Raw genomic sequence first — 27,406 nt, 5'->3', positions numbered from 1 at the left:
TTTTTAAAATTTTGACTCTCAATTAAAAAATTAAAACATAAAAATAGATTTATAGTAAGCTAAAACTAGTAAGTGAAAGTTTGGTCTAGTAAAAATGAAATTTGAGAGAAAGTTTACTAGATAAGCACCTATCATGTCAAATCTTGTCGAATCGTATAGTTCCAGTTATGCATGTTACAAATTTTCAAAAAACATTCACAATTTTCAAAGGAACTATTATCTACAATAGTTATAAAATTTACGGCAAGTGTAGTTAAATGTTTATACCTTATACCCCAAGTTATAAAACTTTAAATTATTTTTGTAACTTGTTTAGTTGGGTTTGGTAGTAACAAATATTAGACAATATTAAGTTTAAAATATTGAAAAACTTAAAATTAATAATTGTTCTTAAAAGAAAACTAGTCATACCTATGCTAAGAGCACCAACAAGGGTAATGCCATTGATGTTGTTTGTCAGATTGGTAGGCCCATATATAGTAGAAAAATAGTAAACAATATAGCTTAACTTTATTTTTAATTTATTCCTTTTTAATTGATTGGTTAATTTAATTTAAAAAATTAATAAAAGATTATGTGAGATCAAGAAGTCAACATTTATTGTTGCCTGCGTTAATGATGCCCTAATAGTACTTAACAAAACATGATAATTGTTCCAGAAATAAAAACCAAATCATTAAAATGACAAATTATTAAAAATAAAAAATGATGGAGAAATCCTCCAACCAGATTGGCTTTCCACAAGTTCACTGTCAACTTCTTTCTTCGATTCCTCTTCCTTGATACCACTGACAACCCTTGGTTCTTTCTACATGCCACTACACTCCCCCTTTAATTTGGGAAGTTTACACATCTAGGACGGATCGTGGATGATATTGGTATGAATGTTCTCAATTCTGTCTAAGCACTCCAACCAATGGGTCACGAGTAGAAAAGAAAACCCTTCTTTGTATAAGTTCTCCCATTTCAAACTCCCTATTTTGAACTTTGGAGTCATAATATTTTTTTGACACATTGTTTGTATGCTACACTGCAAATTTATGATTCTTCTCTTCTCTCATCAAGCATGCCTAAAACTTCTTATACTAGTAAGTGGTTTTGATTTTGCTCGTAATACTATATTTGATGAGAGGTGATATTGATTTCAATAAGAATCGTCGTCTCGCTACCAAAGGTGAGTCAAAAGGGAGTGTTCCTAGTCATAGTTCGATGAGTTGTGCAATAGGGCCAAAGTACTTGGGGAAGCTCTTTAGGCCATCTTCCTTTCACTTCTTCAAGTATCTTTGTAAGAAAATTTCAAAGTCTTGTTCACAACTTCTACTTGTCCATTTGCTTAAGGTTGAGCGGCTGAAGTAAAACTCTTGGTAATTCCATCTTTCTCATAAAATTTGGTGAGGATGTCACTATCAAACTAATGCTAATTTTAGCGGTATTCTATAGCAACATATAATGTTCTTCACTATAAAGTCTAAAATTTTCTTTGACTCTATTGTCGCCAAAGGTTTGCCTTAGTCCATTTAGTGAAGTAATTGACTACGAACACGACATAGTTTACACCTCCATTTCCTGGAGGTAAGGACCCAACTAGATATATTCCCCATATTGCGAAGGACCAAGGGGATGTCATTATAGTCAACTCTACTGGAGGTGTGCGTGGAATTAGGAGACGTACTAACACTTGTCACACCTTTGTATGTATTAGAGGGAGTTCTTTTTTATAGTAGGGTAATAATATCTTTGTTGAATTAATTTTTTATAAGGCTTTGTCTTTCAGCATGGTTGCTACAAAATCCCTTGCGAATCTCTTTAAGTATGTCTTATGATTCCTTTGTAGTCACGCACTTAAATAAGGACATGGAATAACCTCTCCTATACCACCTTCCATCGAGCAAGCTAAACCTTCGCACCTTGTATAGTAGTTTGTGAGCCTATTTTTGTCATTTGGAAAGATCTCATAAGTGAGCTACTCATTTATAGATGCCATCCACAAGTCTATTGGAACATAGTCTTGAACTTCTTTGGGAGTGATACTTTGCTTAGGTAGGTATTCCACTGGCATCACGTTTAGCATTTCAACCTCTTTTATTGTTGCCAATAATACAATTGCATCATCAATGGAGTTAAACTTTGCATGTCCTTTCTTTGTGGTGATGAAATTTTGGGGAGGGCTTTTATTTTCTCAAGGTTTGCTTCGATACCCCTTGAATTAACTATAAAGCCCAAGAACATTCTAGATGAAATAACAAAGAAACAATTTAAAGGTTTGGGTTTTATGTTGTATTGTTTTAGCAAAGTGAAACATATTTCCAAATCCTTAACGTGGTCTCAAGCTTGATTTGATTTCACCAACATGTCGTCTACGTAGATCTCCATGTTTTTATTAATTTGGTCAACAAAATTATTTTTTATTAGACATTGGTATGTGGCATCACCGTTTTTCAATCCAAATGGTGTTACAATATAAAAATATGGACCCATGTCAATAGTAAAGCTTGTATGCTCTTCGTCAACAACATTCATAGAAATCTAGATATATCTAGAATATGCTTCCATGAATGACATGAGTTTGTATCTAGTGGTAGCATCAACTAGCTGATCAATGCATGGTAGGTGTTATCTACATTTCCAGATAAGAGACATGTGGGATCCTCAAGGTTTGTCTGGTCTGCATAATTCCAAGCCTAAGCCTTCTTGCGTACGAAGGCCCAGTCCAAGTCGGAGATGGCCCGAGCCCTTCTAAACTCTAAGAGCCTCACCTCTGAAGACACAATCTTTCCACTCTCGAGAGCCCATCAGGCCTTCCAAGAGACGTAGCAAACAAAGTCCTCCAGAAAATCAATAAGGCATATTGGAATAGGAAGTCTAAGAGATGCATCTAGAAGCCCTTATAGGGTGACATGGTTTCCCTCTAACGCTTGGTCTCACCAAATCAAATCATGTCCCCTATGACAGGACATGGTATTGCGCATACTGAAAAAATGAATATATTCCTTTTGTCCAAAGACAACCATCTGACATTCCTATCTATTGTAGGAGAACCCTCACGTGACACCTATCCAGACCGCGTGGGCCCTCTTCCATACGGAAGTTTCCACCCCACGAGGCAAAATCTTGTTATGGGCCTCAAAGTCATATATTCTATGTATTTACCCCAATAGTGGATCCATTTTGCATAAAAACCCTAACAGGTCACGAGTATGCCCGAATCCAAATCTAAGCCAAGAAAAATCCATTTACCACTTCATGTATTCTAAGTTCTCTCTAAGTTTTTTTCTTCTTCTTCTAAGACAAACCAAGAGAGAAAAACATTATAGCAAGAATAAGGGTTCTTCAAATTGTAAGACCCATTTGTAACACATCAAGCCTTTTTAGGCCAATACATTGACTCATGGACTAAGGTTCATTAATACCTGAACCACATAAAAATTTCCATCTCATTACTTAATTACTTAATTAATTGTTTAAGCTCTTATTTAATTTAGTTTTTAAAAATCTCCGTAAAGAGTAGGGAAAAGTAATCCTTGGGGTATGCTTTGATTAGATGAAATATATGCATGTCTACCACTTCCCATTTGTTTTAGGAACCAAGATTGGGTTTTCAGCCCATATGAGATAGAAATTTTTGGCCAAGATTTTTGTCAACCACTTCTTCCCAAATGAAATTTTTGGCCCAAGTTTTGTCAACCTCTTCTTTTAGGGTCACGTACCTTGCCTCATCAAAGAGTCTCTGTTTATGGTGCTTTTTAAGTATTTTTTCCAAGGTTTTTTAACATGTGGCTAATGACATCTGGACTAATTCCCACAATTTCTTAAGGCACCCAAGCAAAAACATAAGGTTCTTACACAAAAATTAGATAATAGCCTTTTTGATTTCCTTGTAGAGGTATTTCCAAACTTTGACCGTTTTGGACAGTTCATTCGGGTTATGCATTACCTCTTCAAGTTCATCAATGGGGTCGATATTAGCTCTGTCATCACCTATACAAGGGTCAATCTCTTTTACCTTTGGGGTTTTAAATTCTTCAATCTCCTCAATAATGGCAAAGATTTGTACCTAGTGGAGTTTAACCCATCACTAGGGTTTTAAGTAGTTGTGTTATTTTGTGGGATTACAAAACAGCCTTCACGAATGTCATGTCCAGTGCTCACAATTGTCTAGGGAAGGGTGAGTTGAGGTATCTAGAGCAGTGACAACCTTGTCTTTAATTCAATGCACTTAATGAAAGTACCAAATTATTGACGTAGTTTTTCATCAACTAATCTAAAAAATCATAAACAAGTAATTTGAACAAAATACTTTAATTGTTGTTAAAAACAAACCAATTATAAGAATTTATAATAATAATGACGAATGAATTTGGCAGTGGTTCACCCCCTTTCAGCAGTAACTGGCTAGTCAACTTATTTTTTCTTTATTGTTTTCAATGCTCAAGAACAGTGCTAGGGTTATTTTCCCAACGCAGTAGTTCATGAATGATTATAATGAGTACAGATTCTCTTTCTACGATTTCTAAGTGTGATTCAGAGTTCAATGAATTGAATTGAATCTATTTATACGCTTAGATTAAGGATTTTTATAAAACTAGAGCATGACGTGTCATTCCCTTACATTTAGGGAGATCTTTACATTTGAATTTGGATTCAAGTTTGAATAACAAGATATCACATACCTTAGATTTAAATAATAATAAATATAATACATAAAATGCAACTATCTCTTGATTCACAGAGTTAGTTATCATATGAAATATTTCTAGAAGCTTTCATTTCTTGGAAAAGGCAATGCATTTGTTTAATAAGGTCAAAAACTCTAGATGGTCCTCACATACTTGACAGGAGCAAAATTCCTATCATGTTCGAGTATATCACATATTTCTCTTCAGAAAATTTCCTTAAACCTTTCTAAATTTCTTTAGTTCTTGTACATGATCAGTGGCATAACTTGACCATGTTCACATGCTTTATGAATTACTCCCCACCAGGGACCTTGATGATGCTTTGATTGAATTCTTGAGACTTGGTCCAAGTTTTGATGGCCTTGGGCTTCTAACTACCCAAAAATCCTAACCCTTATTGATCTACATGAGCAAAGACATGTCTCTAGCCTTGCTCATGTACTAGGGTGTACACACTCTTCTTTTATCTTCATGTTACACGACCAAGGGTATCTTGGTGCCTTGACCCGTGTAACTTAGCATTTATCATCATGCTTACATGAGAGAGGGTACATTTGCGCATTTACTCGTGTAAATTAGCTTTTTACTCCATTTACTTACACAAGCAAGGAGGCATTACTACCTTGGCTCGTGTACCTTGGTACACCTAGAGTTTAACACTCGACAAGGTCAAAATAATGTCTTTGTTCGAGATTATTGCTTATGTTTCTTAAATAGGGCACAAGCAAGGGCATGCACAGGCCTTGGCTTGTGTATCTCCTTTATAATTTCCTTGACGTACTTGAGCAAGGTAACCATAGTGCCTTTGCTCGAGTTCTACATTTGTTTGACATTGGTAATGCCATTCTTCATATCTTGATATTCTAACCAAGTAAGGTTTTCCACCTTTGTGGAATTATTTATTAGTTCTTGAACCATACCACACAAGCAAGATTATGATGTGTTACGTTGTTTGTGGTCAGTTGTATTAGGGTTTCCAAATGGTTGTCTTGAACAAAGGATTTGAGTCGACTCTGTTTAAGGTATTGGAAAAAGGGTTCCTAAGGCCAACACTCAGTTTACACGAGCAAGGACTGATTTTGACCCTGCTAGTGCATGCCTTCTTAACATGCCATGGCATTCAAACAAGGTGTCACTTGGCACATTTTTCAAGTTTGGCTTTTATTTTGTCTTTTGTCGTTTGGTCAAAGTCTTAACATTGGCTTTTATTACAAAAATAAGGTACAAAACCTTCGATTATTAAATTAAAAATATCAAGTTATCAAATATAAATTAAGAAAATTAAAAATTATAGTTGATATTTGATAACTTGAAATTGTGCAACATATAAATTAGTTTCTCTAGTTTAAATTCTACATTATTAAATTAATATATATATTGTTCTTTTTCTTACATCTACTTTATTTTTCACTTATTCGTTAGTTTGTTTTTATAATTTATAATCATATATTACAGCCGGCTTAACTTCTATAGATGTTTTGTTAGGTTATAGATTTTTCTCTTTTTTTTTAAAAAAAAGTCATTCCGAAGGTGTTTGGATAAAAATTAAAGTGAATTATTTTTTTTAATTTTAAAGTCGTTTTTATTAACAACATATGTTTTCGCTTTCTTTATGATTTTAATTTGGCTATGTTGGGTAAACAAACTTTGGAGGTTCCTAACCCAGCCTGGTTCGTTAGTTTCTAGAGTGTACAAAGCTTGTTACTTTAAAAATGAGAACTTTTTTTTGGCAGAACTTGTTAATAATCCAAGTTATATTTGTAGAAGTCTTATTGCGGTAAAGAATTTGATTCATAAGGGGGTGTGAAGGGATATTAGTAATAGAGAGGAGACTCTTTTATTTAATGCTTTGTGGCTTCCAAATGGGTCAATTCCGAGTCAAGGTAGTTTGGATCCTAGTTAGGATAATGAAAAGGTTAGTAGTTTTTTTTGTGGTGGGTGAGAAAGCTTAGGATGTTTATGCTGTCAAAGATTTGTTTGATGAGGAAGTGGCGGGCACGATTCCTTGTATTCCCCTTCTAATTCAATTACTAAGGATTACTGGTATTGGGGGGTTCAATCTTCTGGTGAGTATACTGTTAAAGTGTGTTTAAATTATTACAAGCAAACTATGAGGGTAGTGTTGACGAGGAGATTGTGGCGTTTTGGAAATTAAAGCTTCCTCCAAAGGCAAAAGATTTTGTATGGAGGGCGGTTAGTGGGTGTCTTCCTATGAGAGTTTAGTTGAAGAATAAACATGTGGATGTCTCTTTGTTGTGTCCGATTTTTCATGGGACAGGTGAATTAATTTTTCACTGTTTAGTTACCTGTGATTTTGTGTAGAATTATCGGCAGGTAGCGAGTTTGGCTATGATTCCAATTGATGCAGGGTCATTTGGGACCTGGTTTCTACATTTGTTCTCACGATTGGGTGAGGAACAAAGTGGTTAGGCGGTGATGTTAATTTGGGCGATTTGGAATTCGTTGTCAATTTAGCTTGTATCACTCTTGATCAGTGGAGGAAAGCTTAAGAAAGAAGTTTGTTTCCTGCGTTTGATACTTGGTATCTTTCGGATGGAGATGAGCTATGGTCTAAACGAGGTTATGAAAAACTCAAGGTGAATATTGATTCTCGATTGTTTGATGAGGAGGGAAGGGATGGTTTTGGTGGATTGTTTAGGATCCCAAGGGCCAGGTCGTGGCTGGGATTACGAAATTACGGATTGGGCAAGTCTTTTCAGAGATTGTTGAAGCCATGGCTCTCAAGGAAGTGTTATCATGGTTGAAGCACGATTTTCTAGGTGTTAGTATCATTAAATCTGTTTGTCTAGTATTGGTACAAGCTGTTAGAAATTTGAATGTTTTATCATCCACTTTTGGTGGTGTCGTTGAGGATTGTAAACAACTTTTATCTTCTTTTAGGGATGTTTCTTTACGTTTTGTCAAACACTCTGCTAATCAGGCTTCTCATCTTAAGGTTAGAGCATCTTGCTTATATGTTGATCATATTTTTTTGGAGTATAATCTCTTTTTTGATGTTCTTAATATTGTTGAGGTTGAGTTGATCTAGTTGAATGAAATTTACAGCTAAAAAAAAAACAACATATCTTTATAAAATAATTATTTAAATAAAATAATAAATCAAACCTTTATAACCTACAAAAGTAAAAATTCATCCCTAAAATTTATTTGTGACTAAGAAAACTGATAATTGAGGTATAAATGTTTCATTATTTATTAAAATTGTGCAAAATAGATTAATGAAAAGATGGAAACATATAGTAAACTAACAATCATATAAAAAGAAGAAAAACTGTATAGTACTCTTTAAATGATTATTTCAATAAATTTCTATATAGTTCGACATTTAAGATAATTTATTAGTTTAATTTTTTTTTATGGTCATGTATGTTGTAACTATTTATTTGTAAATTTTGTAACAAAAAAATTAAATAATTTATAATATATATAAAAAATAATGTTTAAATATTTATTGTACTTGTGATTATTTTTTCTTATACATGATACAGCTTTTTATTATTAACATGATTATGATAATATATTAAATGAGAAAATTTTAGGTAAATAATATCACATGTTTTTAAAGTAGAAAAGAATATACTATCTAATTAAGAGTAGTAAAAATAAAAAAAAAATAAAAAAAATAAAGATATTATTTTTTTTTTTAAAAAAAAAAGGCTAATTAGCAATTTTTCTTCTCGAACTTTGACATATACCAAATTATGCCTCCTGAACTTTTTGGCCGTTAAAAATTCCCCCTGAACTATTGAGATTGTTAAATTTATGGACTTTTGTCTAATTTCATTCAATTTTACTGTTTCAGGTACTAAATCATGCTCCCCAGACTTTGATATCTACCAAATTATGTCCCTCAAACTTTTATATGTATTAAATCATGCCCCCTGAACTTTCATACATGTTAGAATTCTTTTTACTAAAATTAGATAAAAATCTTTAAATTTAACAATCTTAATAGTTTAGGAGAATTTTTAACCGCCAAAAAAAATCAGGGAGCATGATTTAGTACATGTCAAAGTTCGGGGGAGAAAATTGCTAATTAGCCAACATGAAAAAGAAAAATTAAAGGTATGATTAATATGACTAGTGTATATTAATTTAAAAAATGATGGTATTACCTTTCAAAAAGAAAGAAGTAGTCGTATTAAAAAAAATGTAAACGTGATAAAATAAAAAAAATAAAAATAAAATAAAAAAAAAACATTTAATTTGATAGCCACTTATTATATCAAATATTTTCTAACAATTAATAAATTTTAGTAAATAACAAAAAGGTTATATAAAAAAATAACAAAAAACATCTAAAAGTATTAGGATGATCTGTCCCTACCACTATAGCCTGGTGATTAAATAAGTGTATATCAATTTGAGCACTTCGATTTAACACGTTGCATCCACGAGATATGTTTCGCCTCCGTACTGGGCAGGACTAAATCGTTCCCCTATAAATATATTCGACATACAAAGGCTACTATTTTATTATCTCTCTATATATAATCAATTTGTGTGTTAATTTATACAAAAATATGATTTATATAAATATACAATGAATTTTGTTTCGGAAAAAAACAGAATACATGTTATTATGTACTACAACTTTTGTTTTTGAATAAATTTTGATCAAAGTTTGATGTATTATAAATTTAGTTTGATGTGGTTTGGCTTTTAAGATTAAAGTTCTCATGGAATGCATACCAAAACGAAAATATAGGTACCCTCGTAATATATTCTACTCTTAGATTTATTATCAATCATACCAATTATATTTTTACACCGTATCTATATATCCAATCCAAAAGATTAAGTTATTACAGTATTGATTGACTCATATATATGTATATATGTAAATATTCAAAAAATATATATATAAATTCCTAAATATTTCTCATATGGACGTGGCCGACTGCCTAGCTTGTCCATCTCTTTAACTCAACAAAAGCTTATATATTAGGATAATTATTAGATTTTTTATTTTGTAAAATTTATTAATTGGGATAAATTAAATTATATATTTTTTTTTAAAACCGTACGAAATAGTATTATTGGTTTAATTTTATAATTTAATTTTTTAATATAACCAACTTAAAACTAATGTCTATATGATATAAAAATGTGTAGAAAATTAAATTAATTATAATATTTTTATGTCATTAAATTATTATTAAATTTTATTTTAAAAGAAAAATTAGTCTATAGTACTATTTTGTACTATTTTAAAATATATATTATCTTAATTATCATTTAATAAAATAAATAATTCAATCCATAATTTTTACAAAATATAGGATTCAAATTAATATTTACTCTATATATTATATATAATCTAGATATTTCCGGTTAAGAAAGTCCAAGTAACTAGTGTTTGTTTTTTAAGAGAATAGTACAGTTCGTCGTGAATATGCTTGATAATTTTAATATGGTCAATAATTATATGTACTCTAATATTGATATCATTTCAGGACGAATCATGTAATCAATTTTCACTATCGACTACATTAAAAAAAAAAAAGTAAAAAGGGTATGGACTCAATAAATATAAATATACGTACCTGCAATTTTGAGGTACAGTCCATGAAGCATGAGTAGTAGTAGAATTTGTACTAGAATTGAGAGTTGGTTGTTCGTGTTGTTGCATATATGTTTTCCAATCTTGGTCAAGCAAAATGGTAAGATCATTGATTTTGTTGTGGAGACCCACACAACAATTTGCATGCATAGTACAAACAAGGTCTAAATCTCTACTGGGCTGACAAAACCCACCAAAGTAAGCAGTGTCTAAAAATACCATTTTGAGCCCAATTCTGTTTATGAAGGGATCAAACTTTATCAAGTTGAGAACATCTTGGTCGTGTAGACCTGGATGAGCCCACCTCGAAAAGTACCAAAACTTGTAAAAATTAATGGATCTTGTGTTTGATCTCACGTATGTAAACCCTCCGTTGGGATTGTTTTTTCTGTCGTAAGGATTTCCTTTGAAGTAATCGCATGCTATTTGGAAATCTGCTTCTTTGAAAAATCTCTCGAATGGGTCTCGTAGCCACATTATATCAGTGTCCTGGTCAGATCGATCATATTAAAAATTAAAACAATATTATTAATTTAAATACGTAGTATAAAGTGCTTCACTTCATTTTTACTAATTATTTATACATATCTATTCTATATAAAATGTGACTATTTAACAAAATTGTTGGTTTAATATGAAGTGTGGAAAAAATTCTTGGTTTAATGATTTTTTTTTTTTTAGTTTCTATATTAACTTTAAACGAATATCATATCAATTAACAAAATATTATTTATTAATTTTATAATATTATTATATATATATTTAAAAAATAAAAATTATGTAGATATTTTATATAAAGAACTTTTAATTTAAATTTAAAATACTTAAAATATTATAAATATTTTTAATTATATTTTTAAATTTATTAGTTTAATTTTAAATTAAAATTAAAAAAATTAAGTAAATATTTTATATAAAGAAATTTAAATTTCAAATTTTATAAATATTTTTAACCATATTTTTAACTTTATTATTATTTATTTTATATTTTAAAGATGGTTGTAATAAGAAATTGATTGCTTTCCATTTTAATTATGGTAAATCGATTCACACACCATATTTTCGTAAAGTTTCATAAAGTGCGGATATAAAAAATCTTTCTATCAAATTTACGAATCCAACCTATATATAGACACACTTAAATCTAATCATGTGAGTTTTGGTTAAGAATATAATATACGTTACCTAATTAAGAAAATTTTAAAAATTTAAAAAATACGTATATATATATATATAATCATATCCAAATGACACACTAATGTAGAAATAGTTAAATTTTTTTCTTAAAAATAAAAATCTCAAACCTTATTAAAAAATTAAAAAAAAAATACATTACTTAATAAAAAAAAATTAAACATACATGTATTGCACTTAACATCACCTAATTTAAAAAACAAAAAAAAAACTAATTATACGTGCATTAAACGTAACATCAACCTTGTATAAATATGCATATCTATATATGTATAACACATATGTTTAATATAATATTTTGCAAAATATTGTATATTGTCCAAATTGTGTGTGATGCTTCAATAGGTTTGATTAAAAAACATGGAGGTTCAAAATCTAATTTTTAAAAACTTTAGTTATATTGTAAAGTTTTTTATTTCTTTTTTAGTAACAATATATAATTTCATTAAAATATAATTATAATAAATATATAGGACAATTATTTTATAGAGGCGTGGGAAAAGATCCCATAGAGTGTGTCGGACCCAATATGATGATAACACTTCATTTAATGAAATTTGGTTTTGCTTGTATGAGAAACACTTGAATATACTTTTTATGTGTGTATACTTTCTTAATTTATTATTTTTTTTTAATTTAATTTAATTTTATAATTTTATTTATTTGTAATAGAACACTTAATTACCAGCAAGCACAAATAAGTTAGAAAACATACTAAAATTCTCAGATGGCAATCACCCAAAAAAAAAAAAAATCCTGGACAAGAAACGGCTGAATTCCTCTCACCGGAAAGCCTTTGAAGTTGAAATTTCCCTTAGTAACCAAAGCATTGTTATTAGGTTTTAGTAGTGTCTAACACCTTTTATAGGTAGCACCTCACGATTGGTTAGCAATATTCCATAAAAATTATTTTCTTAAGTTATATGAAATAACATTATGACACTGAGAAAAGTGTTAGATACGACACCTTTTAGCAATTCTCTAGTGGCCGACAATGGCATAGATTAAAATAATATAAAATTTATGTGGGTCCTTAATTTTCTAGTTGCTCTATAGTGTTGTACCATATTTCACCAATTTAGTTTTTTCCAACAATTAATCTTTGACTAGTAGCAAATGTATTTTGATTTGTATTCATAGTTTGTCGATTATGATGAATGAGTGTACTTGGAAGAGAGATATGGAGAAAAAGGGATTTGAAGATCTAGAAGATAAGGCTAAAATAAATAGGTCATTTTGTATATGTATACCTTGAACGTTTTGGGTTTTTTTCCTTTCTCCAACAATTAAAATATTAAATTTTCTTCCTTTATTTATTTATTTATTTTTTTTTAAATGATCATCTATTAATAAGAAAATTAGACCTCGTGGTCATTACAAAATAAGTCTTTTCCGAATGTGAGAAATAGGTAAGCAACCAAACTGATTGTGGGTGAAGGCTCACTTAGCCACATTATGGGCAACAAAATTACAAATTCTGGGAATACACCAAAACAAGCAACCATCAAAAAAATCTAGAGAGCTCAAAACAACAATTAGAGTAGTTCTCAATATCCCAACAAGACGAAACAAGGTTGAGAGAGTTGATCACAATCCCAGAGTCACTCTCCACAATGACGAACTTGTGACCGTTGATCTTTGCGATATCCAGGGCTAGGCATCAAGCCGCTGCCTCACCAGAGATGCCTCACCAGAGAGAGCATCCACATAGTCTAGTCTAGCTGAATGAAGCTAGACCACCTCATCTAAATTGTTTCTAGCAACCACAGCAATACAGGAACTACCCAAACCAACTCTTACATCACAATTAAGCTTCAGCCAATACTGGGGAAGATTGCGCTAGTCTTCCCTCTGGACCGAGGTCACAGCGGGTAACAAAGTACCTTTCAAATTTGTAAAAGCACAAAGGGTAGAGTCAATACAATTATCCGAGTTAAGAAATCAATTATTGAGGATCTTTTCATTCATGGCATGCCATATAGTATCCACCACAACTGACGCATAAATAAAGACTTCCTCAACATTTAAACCTTTAGAACTGAGCCCCCATAAGAATTTGACCTAATCCCGGACACGAATGTCAAAACTAGTAATAGGATAAATCCCCTAGGGGGACGATCTCCAAAGATTAAACGCAAAGTCACAATAAAGGAACAAATGCTCTGTAGTTTCTTCTTCCCCTCCACATAAAGGGCAGTTCACTTCCTCAATAAGGAATCTTTTCTTAATGTTGGCGCTAAGAGGGAGGGCATTCAAAAGAATGCACCACCAATGAACTTTGTGTCTCTCCATGATTTTAATATTCCAAAGTCTGTTCCAAAGAGAAGGGGCAACATCACTACTAGGATCTCTCTATAAAGCCTAAACAAGATAGGCCAACTTGCACGTTAACCTTTCATTACGATCCTTAGCCAAATCCACTTATTAGAACCATTACCAGAAAGATTGCCCCCTTTCAGAATTGCAGCTATTGTATCATGATCAAACAAGCTTGTCAATTTTGGGATGTCCCATTTCCCATCACTAGTTAAAAGATATGCCATCCTATTGAACCCAATCGTTGAACGCCCATGTGATTTGGGGAAGAAAGATGTTCCATGTGTCACCCAAGGATCATCCCAAATTCTCGTATCCTTGCCATCAGATACCACTTTGCACGCTCCTTTTCGGAGGATATCAGTCACTTTCACCACATTCTTCCAAAACCAGGAGCCCGAGTCTTTATACTTGCAAACTCCTTCCCTTTTAAATACTTGGCTTCCATAATCCTAAAATACAAAGATTGACTTCCATTAAATAAGTTTCATCCCCACTTAGCCAGGAAGGCTAGATTCATCTCTTTTGTTTTCCTAAATCCAAGGCCTCCTCTTGATTTGGGAAGACAAAGCATATCCCAGGCTTTCATGTGTAGCCCATGGTTCCCCTTCTCAAAACCCCACCGAAGTCACAAACTATACCATCAATCTTGGTAACCAGTCGATTAGAGAGTATGGTGGTTTACATGGCATACATAGGTAAAAAGAGACCTACAGACTTAATAAGTGTTGCCCGACCAGCTTTAGAAAGCAATTTAACTCATGGCTGACCCTAGCGAGATCTTAATGTTTCCTCTGTATAAAATTTTGTTGTAGCCTTTAGACACATGAAGTATAATGAATAATGCAAAGAAAAGTGAATTATGTAGGGAACTGAGGTTCCTTTGCATTGTAATCGAATAGCTTTGACTTGGACATTAAATTTAGTTTTAATAAGAGTTAAAAAGGCAAGGATAACTTGCTATGTTTCAGACTTTTACTTAAGAAAATAAACCTAAGTGTCCCAAGAAAAATCATCCATAATTGTTATAAAATATCGGTAACCATTAATGCTAGAAAGGGTCCCAAATATCTACATGTATAAGATCAAAATTATTTGGTGAAATATTATGATTAGAGATAAAAGGAAATTTCTTTTATTTGGCGTAATCACGAATAGAACAATAGAAATTAGGACAAGAAGAGGAAGAAAAATGTAAATCTTTATTGAGAGGATGATAATCTTTTTAAAGGAGGGATGCCCCAATTGGTAATGCCACACAATATCATTAGAAGTTTTAGAAAAAAAAAATGAATAAGTGACGAGTTTTATTGAGTAAATTTGAATTTGAAGTGTGTAAGTAATAAAAGTTTCCAACTTGATCAACCATCCCAACCATCTGATTCTAAGTAGTGTCCTGAATGACACATTTGTTGTCAAAAAAAGTGAAAGTGTAGTGAGATGAGTAAGTGAAAGCACTCACAGACAAAATTATAATGAAGTTTGGAAACCTGAAAGAGATCAGTTAATATAATAGATAGGAAATAGAAATCGTGTCAATGCAAAAACCTATAGCAAATTTACCATTTGGAAATGCAATTGAAGATAAAGAAGCATGAGTATATGTCTGAGTAAACAAGGCTAAATCATGACACACATGATGGGTGACACCTAGTCAAGAATCCAAGTGCATGTAGAGAAAGATAAAAACTTACCAGTGAAGTGTGACACCAAAAGTTAATCAAGAGAAGGAGATTGAGATGTAGAAGGAAGAGTAGTCTTGAACCTTCTAAGAGAGTAAGGCAATCATCTTTTGACATTGGTTGAGTTTGGAAATAAGATCAAACTAGATGAGTAGTAGGTTTATTCTAAGGGTGAGCATTTTCACTCTACCATGAAATGTATGGCCTAGTGGATAGCCAAGAAGTTTACAATTTTTAGAAATAGTATGGCCAGTGATTCGACAGTGATGATAGGTTATCTTAGATCTCCCAAAATGTGATGCACCAATACTATAAGAAATGTCACTAAAATGTGCTGGCAAAAAGTTAGTATTGCGCTGGTAAAATAGAATTTACTTGTGATGTGTTGGCAAAAGGGGGTTGACAAATCAACGTTGGTATTAGAACTTTTACAAGCATAAAATAAAAAGTGCTAGCAAAAATGACTTTTCCCAGCGCGTAAATGCACTGGTAAAAGTTAGATTTTTGCCACTGCAAATGTATGCTGGTAAAACTTTGACCTCTTTGCCAACGCAGTTTGCGAAATGCACTGGTAAAACAGTAGCAAACTGTGCTAGTAAAAGTGACAAATTATCCCGAGAAAGAAGAATAAGAACTCTCACTGGAAGAAGAGGAGATAAGATGAATTCTTTGTTGTCATTCCTCTTGTATAATTCATAATTCACCTTGATAAGACTAAGAAATGGATCTTGCATCTAAAGATGAGAATGAGCAGTATTGTATAAATCATTCAGACATAAAAATTTCAAGAACCCTGTCTTGTTCTTTATACTTAAGGATCGATAGAAATAGGACGATATTCTTTAACCATAATCCAAATTTCTTTAAGACGAGTGAAATAGGTCGTAACATTGGTAGATTCTTTACAGAATAATTGCATCAATCGTTTAGCCTAAAAAACAAAAGGCCCATTGTTTTAATGAAACGTGTTTATAAAGATCATTCTATATCATGGAAGCATAATAAAGATAAATTATCTCTGATATTTTAGAAGAAAATGTGAATGATCCAAGAAATTAACATATTATTATAGCGACACCAAGCATTGCAGTCATCATCAGTTAGCCATTGATGAACTTAACCTCGTTCTTGGTGAGAAATGCAATTGTCATGGAAAGATGTCAGAAGCTATAATTTCTCCCTTCTGCCACCAAACTAGCTCTTGGATGATCGCCATTAGTTAAGAAATAATGATTTCTTGGATCATCAGTACCAAAACGAGAAGACAGATGGATGATTGAGAAATGATTCGCCTCCATTGTCTTTCTCCGAGTCTAAACACCAGTTAATTCAAAAGCTTGATTACGACCACCACCACGAGCCATAAGCGCTCAAAAAAAAAAGAAATTGATTCATGATCGAAGGAGATGAAGAAGAAAAACAACGATCGAAGCATGATCAGAGAAGATGAAGTGAAAAAAAAACTCAGAATGAAATTCTAAAGCTCTGATACCATTTTAGCTCATAGAGCTCAGCTAAAAATAAAGAAGAACTGAATAATGATCTTATTAATTCAATAAAACCTTGATCAAGATTATGTATATGCTGTCCTAATACAAATAATATAATACAACTCTTTAATTAATAATGATAGCTAAGACAAAGTTTACTAATCAACTAACTACATTCAAAGAATGTTAAGTAAATGAATAACATGAGTGTGACTGGAAAAATTAATTATATCATAAATTAAAGTCAATACTACATGATAATAATGTTAAAATTTTTACATATTAAATTTTACTACACTAAAAAATGAAACTTTTAATTACTTCAAAGAAATGAAGTAAATACATGAAAAAAAAAATAGAATTACTTAAATTTAATCAACAACAACTAATTTTAATTTTTGTTACTCGATCTAAAAATTCAATTTATATGAATGAGAGAAAGAATAAAAATAACAGTGAGAAAAAGAATCCAAACTATATTAAATTATTATTACAATGTATATATTATTATTATTATTATTATTATTATTATTATTATTATTATTATTATTATTATTATTATTGAGAGATTAGAATTCAAATTAATTATGATGATTGTTAATTCTATTTTTGGCATATTTAATTGACAAAAATATTTTATTATTCATTGTATATTTTCGGTTGGTATGCTTTAATATGGTTTCCTATTTTGTGTATTCAAACTTGGAAGGAAAGTTGTCTAGTTTATCTATTTTTAGAAAAAAGGTAAAAATGGTAAGTTTGGTTACCCATTTCGTTTTTTATCTAACCAGCTGTATAATCTGATCCTTTGTTGAGTTTCTCATTTTCTCAGATCAGATTTCTTGAAGAGAACCGGAGCTAAACTTTCCTTTTCTATAAAAGGAAAGTTGTACTTACTGCCCACGATTCTATAGGTACAGAAACGAAAATTCCATGACTGATTGAAGAATTATTTTAGGGAAGTTTCTAGTGGGCTGAGGTCTTGTTCAGACCGAATGTAAGCTGTCAATAAGATGTATACTCATTATAAATACATTTTATAGCAGCTAGGTTTTGTATCTCTTTCATTTTCACTTTCATATCTTAAGAAAGAGTGTCTTTGTTATGTAGAGAAGAGTTGTTCGACTCTTACTCTGTTTATTTGTAGTTTGTATTGTCTTGAGTCTGTATTCAAGTCTACAACGAAGAAGAACATCAGTGCACCTTCGGGAGAAGGTATTTACAAGCTTTCGGGAGATTATTTTTGAAGTCTTGCCTCGGGATGATACAAGCACACAACCTTCGGGAGATGGTTGTATAGGCTTTCGGGAGATAGCCTTTAAGCCTTGAATTGGGAGGATTCAAGCACTCTTCAAGGTGATCAAAGGGAGTTCGAGCTCTTGGAGTTTTATCAAGATTCGGTTAGTAGGTGGAATACATCAAGCTTGCGGCATACAATAAGAGGGAGTCTATTTATGCATAAGTCAATTACTTTGTATTTTTGATACCGATCTAATGAACCTTATCTCTGGGCGTGGCCCCGTGGACTAGTAACAATCTGAAAGGATTGTTGAAACCACGTACAAAAATCTTGTGTGTTTTTACTTTTATGCACTGTTTGTTTTTCTGGGTTTCTCTGGAGTTACAGAGTTGTATTCTGTAACTACGGAAAAATTGTTTTCAGTACCAGTTTCATTATTTCGCATTTAATTAATCACTCAATTAAATAATTAAACTGGGAATATTAAAATACAGAATTACATTTGGTGTCAAAGAAAGTCACTAAATTCTTAGTGAGATCTTGAGGTTATTCCGTTTGACTTGTTTTGTGTGAGATGTCTTTGTTTGCAGAATGAAGCTTTATCACTCGACCACCTCTGTTGAATGAGTCGAATTATCCTTATTGGAAGGTCAGGATGAGAGAATTCATGAAATCGCAAGATGAGAAGGCATAGAGAGCTATACTTACAGGCTAGTCTCAACCTACTGAAAGTGATGATAAAGGTAATACTAAGGTAAAATCGAACTCAATTGGACTATTGAAGATGAAAAATTGTCTGGTTATAATAATAAGGCTTTACATGCTACTTTTAATGGTGTTGGTGAAGGCTTTATTAAATTAATTTTATCTAGTGAATCTGCAAAGGAGGCATGGGAAATCCTTCAAATTCAATTTGAAGGTACCACTGATTTGATGAATTGAGAATGTCAGAAACTGAAACTTTAAATGATTTTTATGAAAGATTATCTGATATTTCTAATGAGTTTTTTACCTTGGGAGAAAAATTAGAAGAATCTGTCTTGGTTCGGAAAATTGTTCGAGTGCTTCCTGATAGGTTTGACACAAAATTACTTGCAATGGAAGAGGCAAAAGATTTTGGCAAAATGAAGGTTGAGGAACTCATGGGATCTTTAAGAACTTTTGAGTTGAATCAACAGATCAAGAAAAAGAGTAAGCAAAGTCTCTCGAATAAGAAAAGTAAAGGTATTGCCTTTAATGCTTCTGAAAATATTATTTCTGATGATGAAAATGATGATGAAATGGCTCTGTTGGCAAAAAATTTCAAAAATACATGAAATCTGTTGGAAATAAAAAGAACTTTTCAAAGAGCTCAAAAGGTAACATTTCTGGTAATATTCCCTCTAAACCTTTTTCATCTAACAGTAAAAAAGGTATTAAATGCAGAGAATGTGAAGGATTTGGTCACACTCAATCCGAATGTGCGAATACCTTAAAGAAAAATAAAAAGGGGTTAAATGTTACTTGGAGTGATGATTCCGAGAGTAGTGAGGATGAAAAAGAAAAGGTTGTCCTAACAAGTGTTTTGTCAAGAAATTTGGAGGAAAAAGAAATGACCATTTGCATGAATAATATCCTGATCGATGACAACAAGGAAGAATCTAGATCTGAATCAGATGAGTCAGAAATTGATGAGAATTCTATGGCTGAATCTTACAAGGTAATGTTTGGTAAGTGGTTGAAAACATGTGCTGAAAATCGCTCCCTGGTTAAAGATAATAAAGTCTTGTGTAACAACATTAATGAGTTGGAAGATAAACTCAAATGTTGTGAACCTGAACTGTCTTTGAAAGAGTCTAAAATTATTTCTTTAACCAAGGAACTTGATAACATTAAAAAGAATGTTAAAATGCTAAATCCAAGTTCCACTATTTTTGAAAAAATTCAAAAATCTGGCCAAACTAATCATGCTGGTCTGGGTTATGCTTCTACTCAACCTAATTCTAATACCACTTTTGTTAAATCTAATAGTTTTGTTTCTGGAAGAACTGTTTCTACCTTGCAGGTTTCTGTCTCTACAGCAAAGCACTCTGCTGTTACAGAAAAGACGCAGCACGGTAAGTTTGACAATTTCAAAGGGATTGGAAGACGTTTCATCCCTATTTGCCATTTTTGTAGAATAAAAGGTCACATTCGACCTAAGTGCATAACCATGCAAAACATGTTTAAAATCTAATTATCTTGGAAATAAACATGTTTTACAAAAACAAAAATGGGTTGTCAAAAACAAATGCTTGGTAGGTTCTACTTGTTTTAAAATTGTTGCTTCTAACATGTGGTACTTTGATAGTGGTTGCTCTAGACACATGACAGGTGAAAAAGAATATCTTGTGAACATTAGACCAATGCGCTATGGAGAACTTACATTTGGTAACGGTCTTACTGAAAAATTCATAGGAATGGGAACTCTCAAGTTCGAAGGGCTTCCTAAACTAAAGAATGTCATGTTGGTTGAAGGACTAAAAGCTAATCTACCTAGCATTAGTCAGATTTGTGATCAGGGTTATACTGTGAGCTTTGATATCAATCATTGCTATGTATATAATATTCTTGATGAAATTCTCTTACAAGGGCTGAGATCTAGTGATAATTGTTATACTCTCACTACGTATGCTACTTGTCATTCTGTCATTGAAAATGTTACTGATCTATGGTATGAAAAACTTGGTCATATTCATTTTAAAAATCTGAAGAAATTGTCTATTGCAGGGATTGTTCGAGGATTAGCTAAATTAGGTAAGGAGTCTTTGGGAAAATGTGGACCATGTCAGCTAGGTAAGCAACTGAAAATTTCTCACAAGAGTGTCCCTGATGTCAATACTTCTAGAGTTCTCGAACTCCTGCACATGGATTTGATGGGTCCAATCCAAGTAGAAAGCTGGACTGGTAAAAGGTATATTTTTGTTTGTGTTGATGATTTTTCTCGATTTTCATGGGTGGATTTTTTGAGAGAAAAATTTGATACTTTTGAAGCTTTCCAATCCTTGTGTTTGAAATTAAGAGTTGAAAAAGATTGTAACATTGGAAAAATTGTAAGGATTAGGAGTGATCATGGAAAGGAATTTGAAAATACTATATATGATGAATTTTGTAAAGTTAACGGTATTTCTCATGAATTTTCTGCTCCTAAAACTCCTGAACAAAATGGAGTGGTTGAAAGAAAGAATCGTACTCTAACAGAAATGGCTAGAGTAATGTTGAATGGCAAGAAGCTTACAAGGAGTCTTTGGGCCGAAGCTATTAACACTACTTGCTATACCATCAACAGAGTATTCTTACGTCCAGGTACTCACAAAACACCATATGAAATCTGGAAAGGTAAGAAACCAAATGTAAGTCACTTTCATGTGTTTGGATGTGCTTGTTATATTTTATGAGATCGTGATTATATTGGTAAATTTGATGCTAAAAGTGATGAAGGTGTTTTCTTAGGATATTCCACAAATAGTAGGGCATATCGTGTGTATAACATGAGAACCCAAACTATTATGGAATCTGCTAATGTTGTTGTTGATGATCTAAAAGATTTGTCTGAGTTTTCTACAGAAGAATAGATTGAAGACCTGCTTGAAAAGCCTGCTGCCGAGGAAAAGGAACCTGACGAAGCTACAGAAGCAGTAGTCGAGGTTACAGTGCAGGAATCTGTTGCTACAGAAATCTCAACAACAAAAGAATCCGAGCATTCATCAAATTCAATCACTGATCCCGTACAGAGGGAACCATCCTCCAGGGTTAAAAAGAATCATCCTTCAGATCTCATCCTTGGAAACTTGGATGAGAGCATGGTTACAAGAAGAAAATATGCTAATATAATTCAATTCTTATGTTTTATTTCTTCTTTAGAACCAAAATCTGTAAAAGAAGCACTAATGGATGAAGATTGGTTTCTTGCTATGCAGGATGAGCTACATCAGTTTGTTCGAAACAAAGTCTGAAAAATGATTCCAAGACCACCGTTTGTGAACATCATTGGAACTAAGTGGATCTTCAAAAATAAGAGTGATGAGTTTGGCAATATCATTCGGAACAAGGCAAGTGTAGAAAATATTGATTCGAATTATGTGTATATTTCATAGAATAGTACATATTTATATACAAAGCTAGGAGACTAAATATCTACTAAATATCTACTAAATATCTAATTCTTTTACAGCTAATATACAGCTAATATCTAACACTACGCCTCAAGCTGGAGCATAGATGTTAATCATGCCCAGCTTGTTACAAAAATAATGAACCCGCACCCCATTCAAAGCCTTTGTAAAAATATCTCCTAGTTGTTCTCCGGTCTTCACATATCCTGTGGAGATCAGACCTTGTTGAATTTTCTCACGAACAAAATGACAATCAATCTCAATGTGCTTAGTTCGCTCGTGGAATACGGGATTTGAGGCAATATGAAGAGCAGCTTGATTATCACACCATAATTTTGCTGGAATAGAAGTCTTAAACCCGAATTCAGTCAAAAGCTGATAAATCCATATTACCTCACACACAGACTGGGCCATAGCTCTATATTCTGATTCAGCACTGGATCTAGATACAACATTTTGTTTCTTACTCTTCCAAGAGACCAGATTGCCCCCAACAAATACACAATATCCTGAAGTAGATCGTTTATCTACTTTGGAGCCTGCCCAATCTGCATCAGAAAAACACTCAATCTGGGTATGTCCATGATCTTTGTAAATTATACCTCGTCCTGGTGCTCCTTTCAAGTAACATAAAATTTGCTCTAATGCTGCCCAATGATGAATTGTTGGAGAAGACATAAACTGACTTATGACACTAACCGGGAATGCAATATCTGGACGAGTCACAGTTAGATAATTCAACTTTCCAACTAACCTGCGATATTTCTCAGGATCTTCAAATGGTTTCCCATCACGTGTAAGATGCACAACTGGATTCATCGGAGCATTACAAGGTTTTGCTCCCAATTTTCCTGTCTCAGTTAACAAATCAAGTACATACTTTCTTTGAGACAGAAAAATACCTTGTTTACTCCGAGTAACTTCGATACCCAAGAAATACTTAAGCTCCCCTCAATATTTCATGTTAAATTGGGTGTGAATGAAAGACTTAAGGGATGAGATGCCTTCAGTATCATTTCCAGTAATAACGATGTCATCAACATACACCACTAACAAAATGATACCAGCAGTTGATCTTTTATAAAACACAGAATGATCTGACTTACTTTTCAGCAAACCAAACTTCTCAACACCCTGACTAAATTTACCAAACCAAGCACGAGGGCTTTGTTTCAATCCATATAAAGATTTGCGAAGATGACAAACTCGCCCTAACTCGCCCTGAGCAACAAACCCAGGAGGTTGCTCCATATATACTTCTTCTTCAAGATCTCCATGAAGAAAAGTATTTTTAATATCAAGCTGATGCAAAGGCCAATGATGAGTAGCTGCCATGGAAATGAACAGTCGAACAGATGTGAGTTTAGCAACAGGAGAAAAAGTACCACAATAGTCCACTCCATAGGTTTGAGCATAACCCTTGGCAACAAGACGGGCCTTTAAGCGAGCAACTGTGCCGTCTAGATTGAATTTAACCGTGAACACCCATTTGCACCTGATGGCCTATTTTCCTTAAGGTAAATCAACCAAGACCCAAGTACCATTCGCAACCAAAGCATTCATCTTTTCAATCATTGCAGCAAGCCAACCAGGATGAGACATCGCTTCTCGAACAGTTTTAGGAATAGTGATAGAATCAAGAGACGCAATAAAAGAGCAAGAAGAAGAGGAGAGATGATTATAAGACACAAAAGAAGAAATGGGAAAAGTACATTGGCGTTTACCTTTACGTAGTGCAATGGGAAGATCATCTGGGATTTCCGGATCTGATGACGAAGATGCAGGTGCAGGACATGAAACAGGAGGTGGTAAAGGTGGTGGAGGTGGTGGAGGTGTAGACATTGTGGGGGTGACGACCGAGGCAGGTGAAGGAACAAGAGACCCGCCAGAACATGTATCAGGCGCATAGGATGTGACAGAATAAACCAACAAATCATCATCCTCCCCCTGACTAGTAGAAGTAGGGGAAGATGAAAAATAAGGTGTATTTTCTACAAAGGTAACATCAATAGAAACTAGATATTTGTTGAGATCAGGACAATAACACCTATACCCTTTCTGAAGACGAGAATAACCAAGAAAGACACACTTTAGTGCCTTAGGGTCTAATTTGGTGACAGATGGGCGGACATCGCGAGCAAAACAAACACTGCCAAATACTCGCGGAGCAACTGGAAACAATGACTTATTAGGAAAAAGAATGTTAAATGGAATTTCACCATTAAGAACAGAGGATGGCATGCGATTAATAAGAAAGCATGTCGTGGAAATTGCATCGGTCCAAAAAGGTTTAGGAACTTTCATTTGAAACAAGAGAGCACGCGCATTTTCAAGAAGATGTCTGTTTTTACGTTCTGCAACACCATTTTGAGGTGTCGTATCAACACAAGAAGTTTCATGAAGCATGCCATTAGAGGTCATATAATATTGAAATTGAGCAGACGTGTACTGTTACGCATTATCACTTCTCAAAGTACGAATAGATACATTAAATTGAGTTTGAATCTCAGCACAAAAAGCACAGAATATAGAAAACAACTCAGAACGATTTTTCATCAAATATAACCAAGTTACACGAGAATAATCATCCACAAAAGTAACAAAATACCTGAATCCAGGTTGAGACAAAATAGGAGAAGGAACCCAAACATCAGAATGAACTAACTCAAAAGGAATACTAGCACGTTTATTGACGCGAGGACTCAAACTAACACGATGATGTTTGGAAAATTGACATGCTCACAATCTAATGATGATAAACTACTATATTGGGGACAAAGTTTCTTGAGCAAAGGAAGGGATGGATGACCTAAACGACAATGAGCCTCAAAAGCGGAAGCAACACTCGAACAAGCAATAGAGGTTGGCGAAAGTGGGTCAAGAACATACAAGCCACCAGATTCATGTCCTTTACCAATAATCTTCTTCGTCATAAGATCCTGAAACAAACAATGATCAGGAAAGAATGAGATGCAACAATTTAAATTACGAGTGAGTTGACTAACAGAAAGCAAATTAAAGGACAAATGAGGTAAATGTAAGACTGATGACAAAGATAGCATAGGTGTAGGAACAATAGTGCAAATCCAAGAACAGAAGCTGTTGACCCATCAGCTAAGGTGACAATAGAAGTGGGACTGTGAGACTAAAAAGTGGAAAAGAGACGGGAATTACCTGTCATATGATCTGTGGCACCAGAATCAATGACCCATTTTGAGGATTTGGAAAGAAGGCATGCATTAGAGTTACCTAAATCAGCAATCACAGTGACAGAAGAAGATGAAGACTTAAGTGTTTCCTGATACCTTGAGAACTTGGTAAATTCATCAGCAGAAATAAGGACCGATTTATCAGATGCATCACTAGTGCTTGCAATATTGGCAGAGTGTTGTTGTCGATTCTTAAACTGTAACTTCCTACACTCAAACTTGGTGTGGCCTGGTTTCTTACAATAGTTGCACATGATGCTTCTAGAATTTGGTGTTCGATTATCAGGTCCTTGTGAATTGCCTCCTTTGAAACCACTTGGAGTAGAGTTTTTTTCCGGTGCAGAAGTATTACGACTCACCAAGGCGCTATTAAGAGGAGCGAAGAGGTAGTTTCTGTGCGAAGAACACGAGTAAACACATCTTGTAAAGAGGAGACATCAGAACCAGAGAGAACTTGTGACTTTGCAGAGTCAAATTCAGATGAAAGTCCTGCAAGAAAACTCATAATAGCCATCTGCTCTCTTTGACGCTGTTGAACTTTTACATCAGGACTAAAGGGTAATAGCACATTAAGTTCTTCATACGTTTTCTTGAACGCCATAAAATAATTCATAAGAGACTTATCTTGTTTCTCCGCACGATAGAAGGCTTTGCAAACATCATATATGCGAGATATGTTGTCTTTGCCATAATACAAAAACTCCAAGTAATCCATGAATTCTTTAACCAATTCACAATGATTAATCAAACTAATTACCTCATTATCGATAGAATTTCGAATTTGAAGAAATAAGCGAGCATCCTCACGGAGCCATAATTTCCTTGAATCGTCTTTTTCTTTGGGAGGTTCATCAGTCAAGTGATCATCTTTGTCAATACTCCTCAAATACAATCGAATAGTCTTACTCCATTCTAAATAATTCGAACCAATCAATTTATGGTCCGTGATTTAAGACATCACGGGAACCACATCAAAAACAACGACTGATTTTGAATCTGATTTTATCTCTGCCATAATCTCGAAACCAAAAAAAAACAATTGATAGAAAAAAGGAAGTGAGCAAACTCAAAGGAATAGATACCCAAACACAAAGAAGGCAAAAGTATTAAACCACAAAATGCCAAGAACCGCCGAAAAGCGATGCAAGGAGGACGAGAAAGGGGCAGGAGTGTGACGGACGTCGACCGCCACCGGAGAAGACGCCGGACGCGCCCTCACGCGCCGGCGCGTGGGATGTCGGGCAGCGGCAAATGGCGGGCGTGGGCCCCACGCGCGGTGAATCTGGACGTCGGATTTTTGGGTTTTGCAGTCTGGCGGCTGGGCAGTCCTCCTATGTGGGCGGTGAGAAAAAATTTTAACTCCAAATAGGGTTTCCGAAAAACAACCCTAAACTCAAACCCTAATTTTTTCTTTTCTTTTTCTTTTTTTTAAGAACCCTAATTTCGAATTTCGAATTTTGAATCACAATGCTCTGATACCATGTAGAAAATAGTGATCGAATTATGTGTATATTTCATAGAATAGTACATATTTATATACAAAGCTAGGAGACTAAATATCTACTAAATATATAATTCTTTTACCGCTAATATACAACTAATATCTAACAGCAAGGTTGGTTGCCCAAGGATACACTCAAGTTGAGGGTATTGACTTTGATAAAACATTTGCTCCAGTAGCTAGACTGGAATCGATCAGGTTACTTCTTTCCATAGCTTGCATTCTTGATATTAAATTGTATCAAATGGATGTCAAATCTGCCTTTTTCAATGGGCTATTAAAAGGAGAGGTGTATGTTGAACAACCTAAAGGGTTTGGGGATTCTCATTTTCCTGATCATGTCTATAAGTTAGACAAAGCTTTGTATGGTCTAAAACAAGC

The 27,406-nt window shown here is 33.4% G+C and overlaps 1 protein-coding gene across 4 annotated transcripts in view; it reads right to left on the bottom strand.

Annotated features, from left to right (window-relative positions):
- Window positions 1–27,406, bottom strand: part of LOC115713214 (uncharacterized protein At4g15970) — a 54,019-nt gene that overhangs the window by 15,581 nt on the left and 11,032 nt on the right. Inside the window, exons 3-4 of one of the 4 annotated variants that reach the window (XM_061113410.1) lie at window positions 10,244–10,749; window positions 8,885–9,136 (exon numbers count right to left, since the gene is read on the bottom strand). In XM_061113410.1, coding sequence (XP_060969393.1) covers window positions 9,124–9,136; window positions 10,244–10,749 — 519 coding nt within the window. In that variant the 3' untranslated portion in view covers window positions 8,885–9,123. Of the gene's footprint in view, window positions 1–8,884; window positions 9,137–10,138; window positions 10,750–17,516; window positions 25,255–27,406 lie in introns of those variants that run through there. The other 3 variants (XM_061113409.1, XM_061113408.1, XM_061113411.1) reach the window with 3 other exon arrangements.

The sequence above is a fragment of the Cannabis sativa genome, chromosome 4 (assembly GCF_029168945.1).
Source record: "Cannabis sativa cultivar Pink pepper isolate KNU-18-1 chromosome 4, ASM2916894v1, whole genome shotgun sequence".
Lineage (NCBI taxonomy): Eukaryota > Viridiplantae > Streptophyta > Magnoliopsida > Rosales > Cannabaceae > Cannabis > Cannabis sativa.
This window is presented reverse-complemented; position numbering and strand designations above follow the sequence as displayed.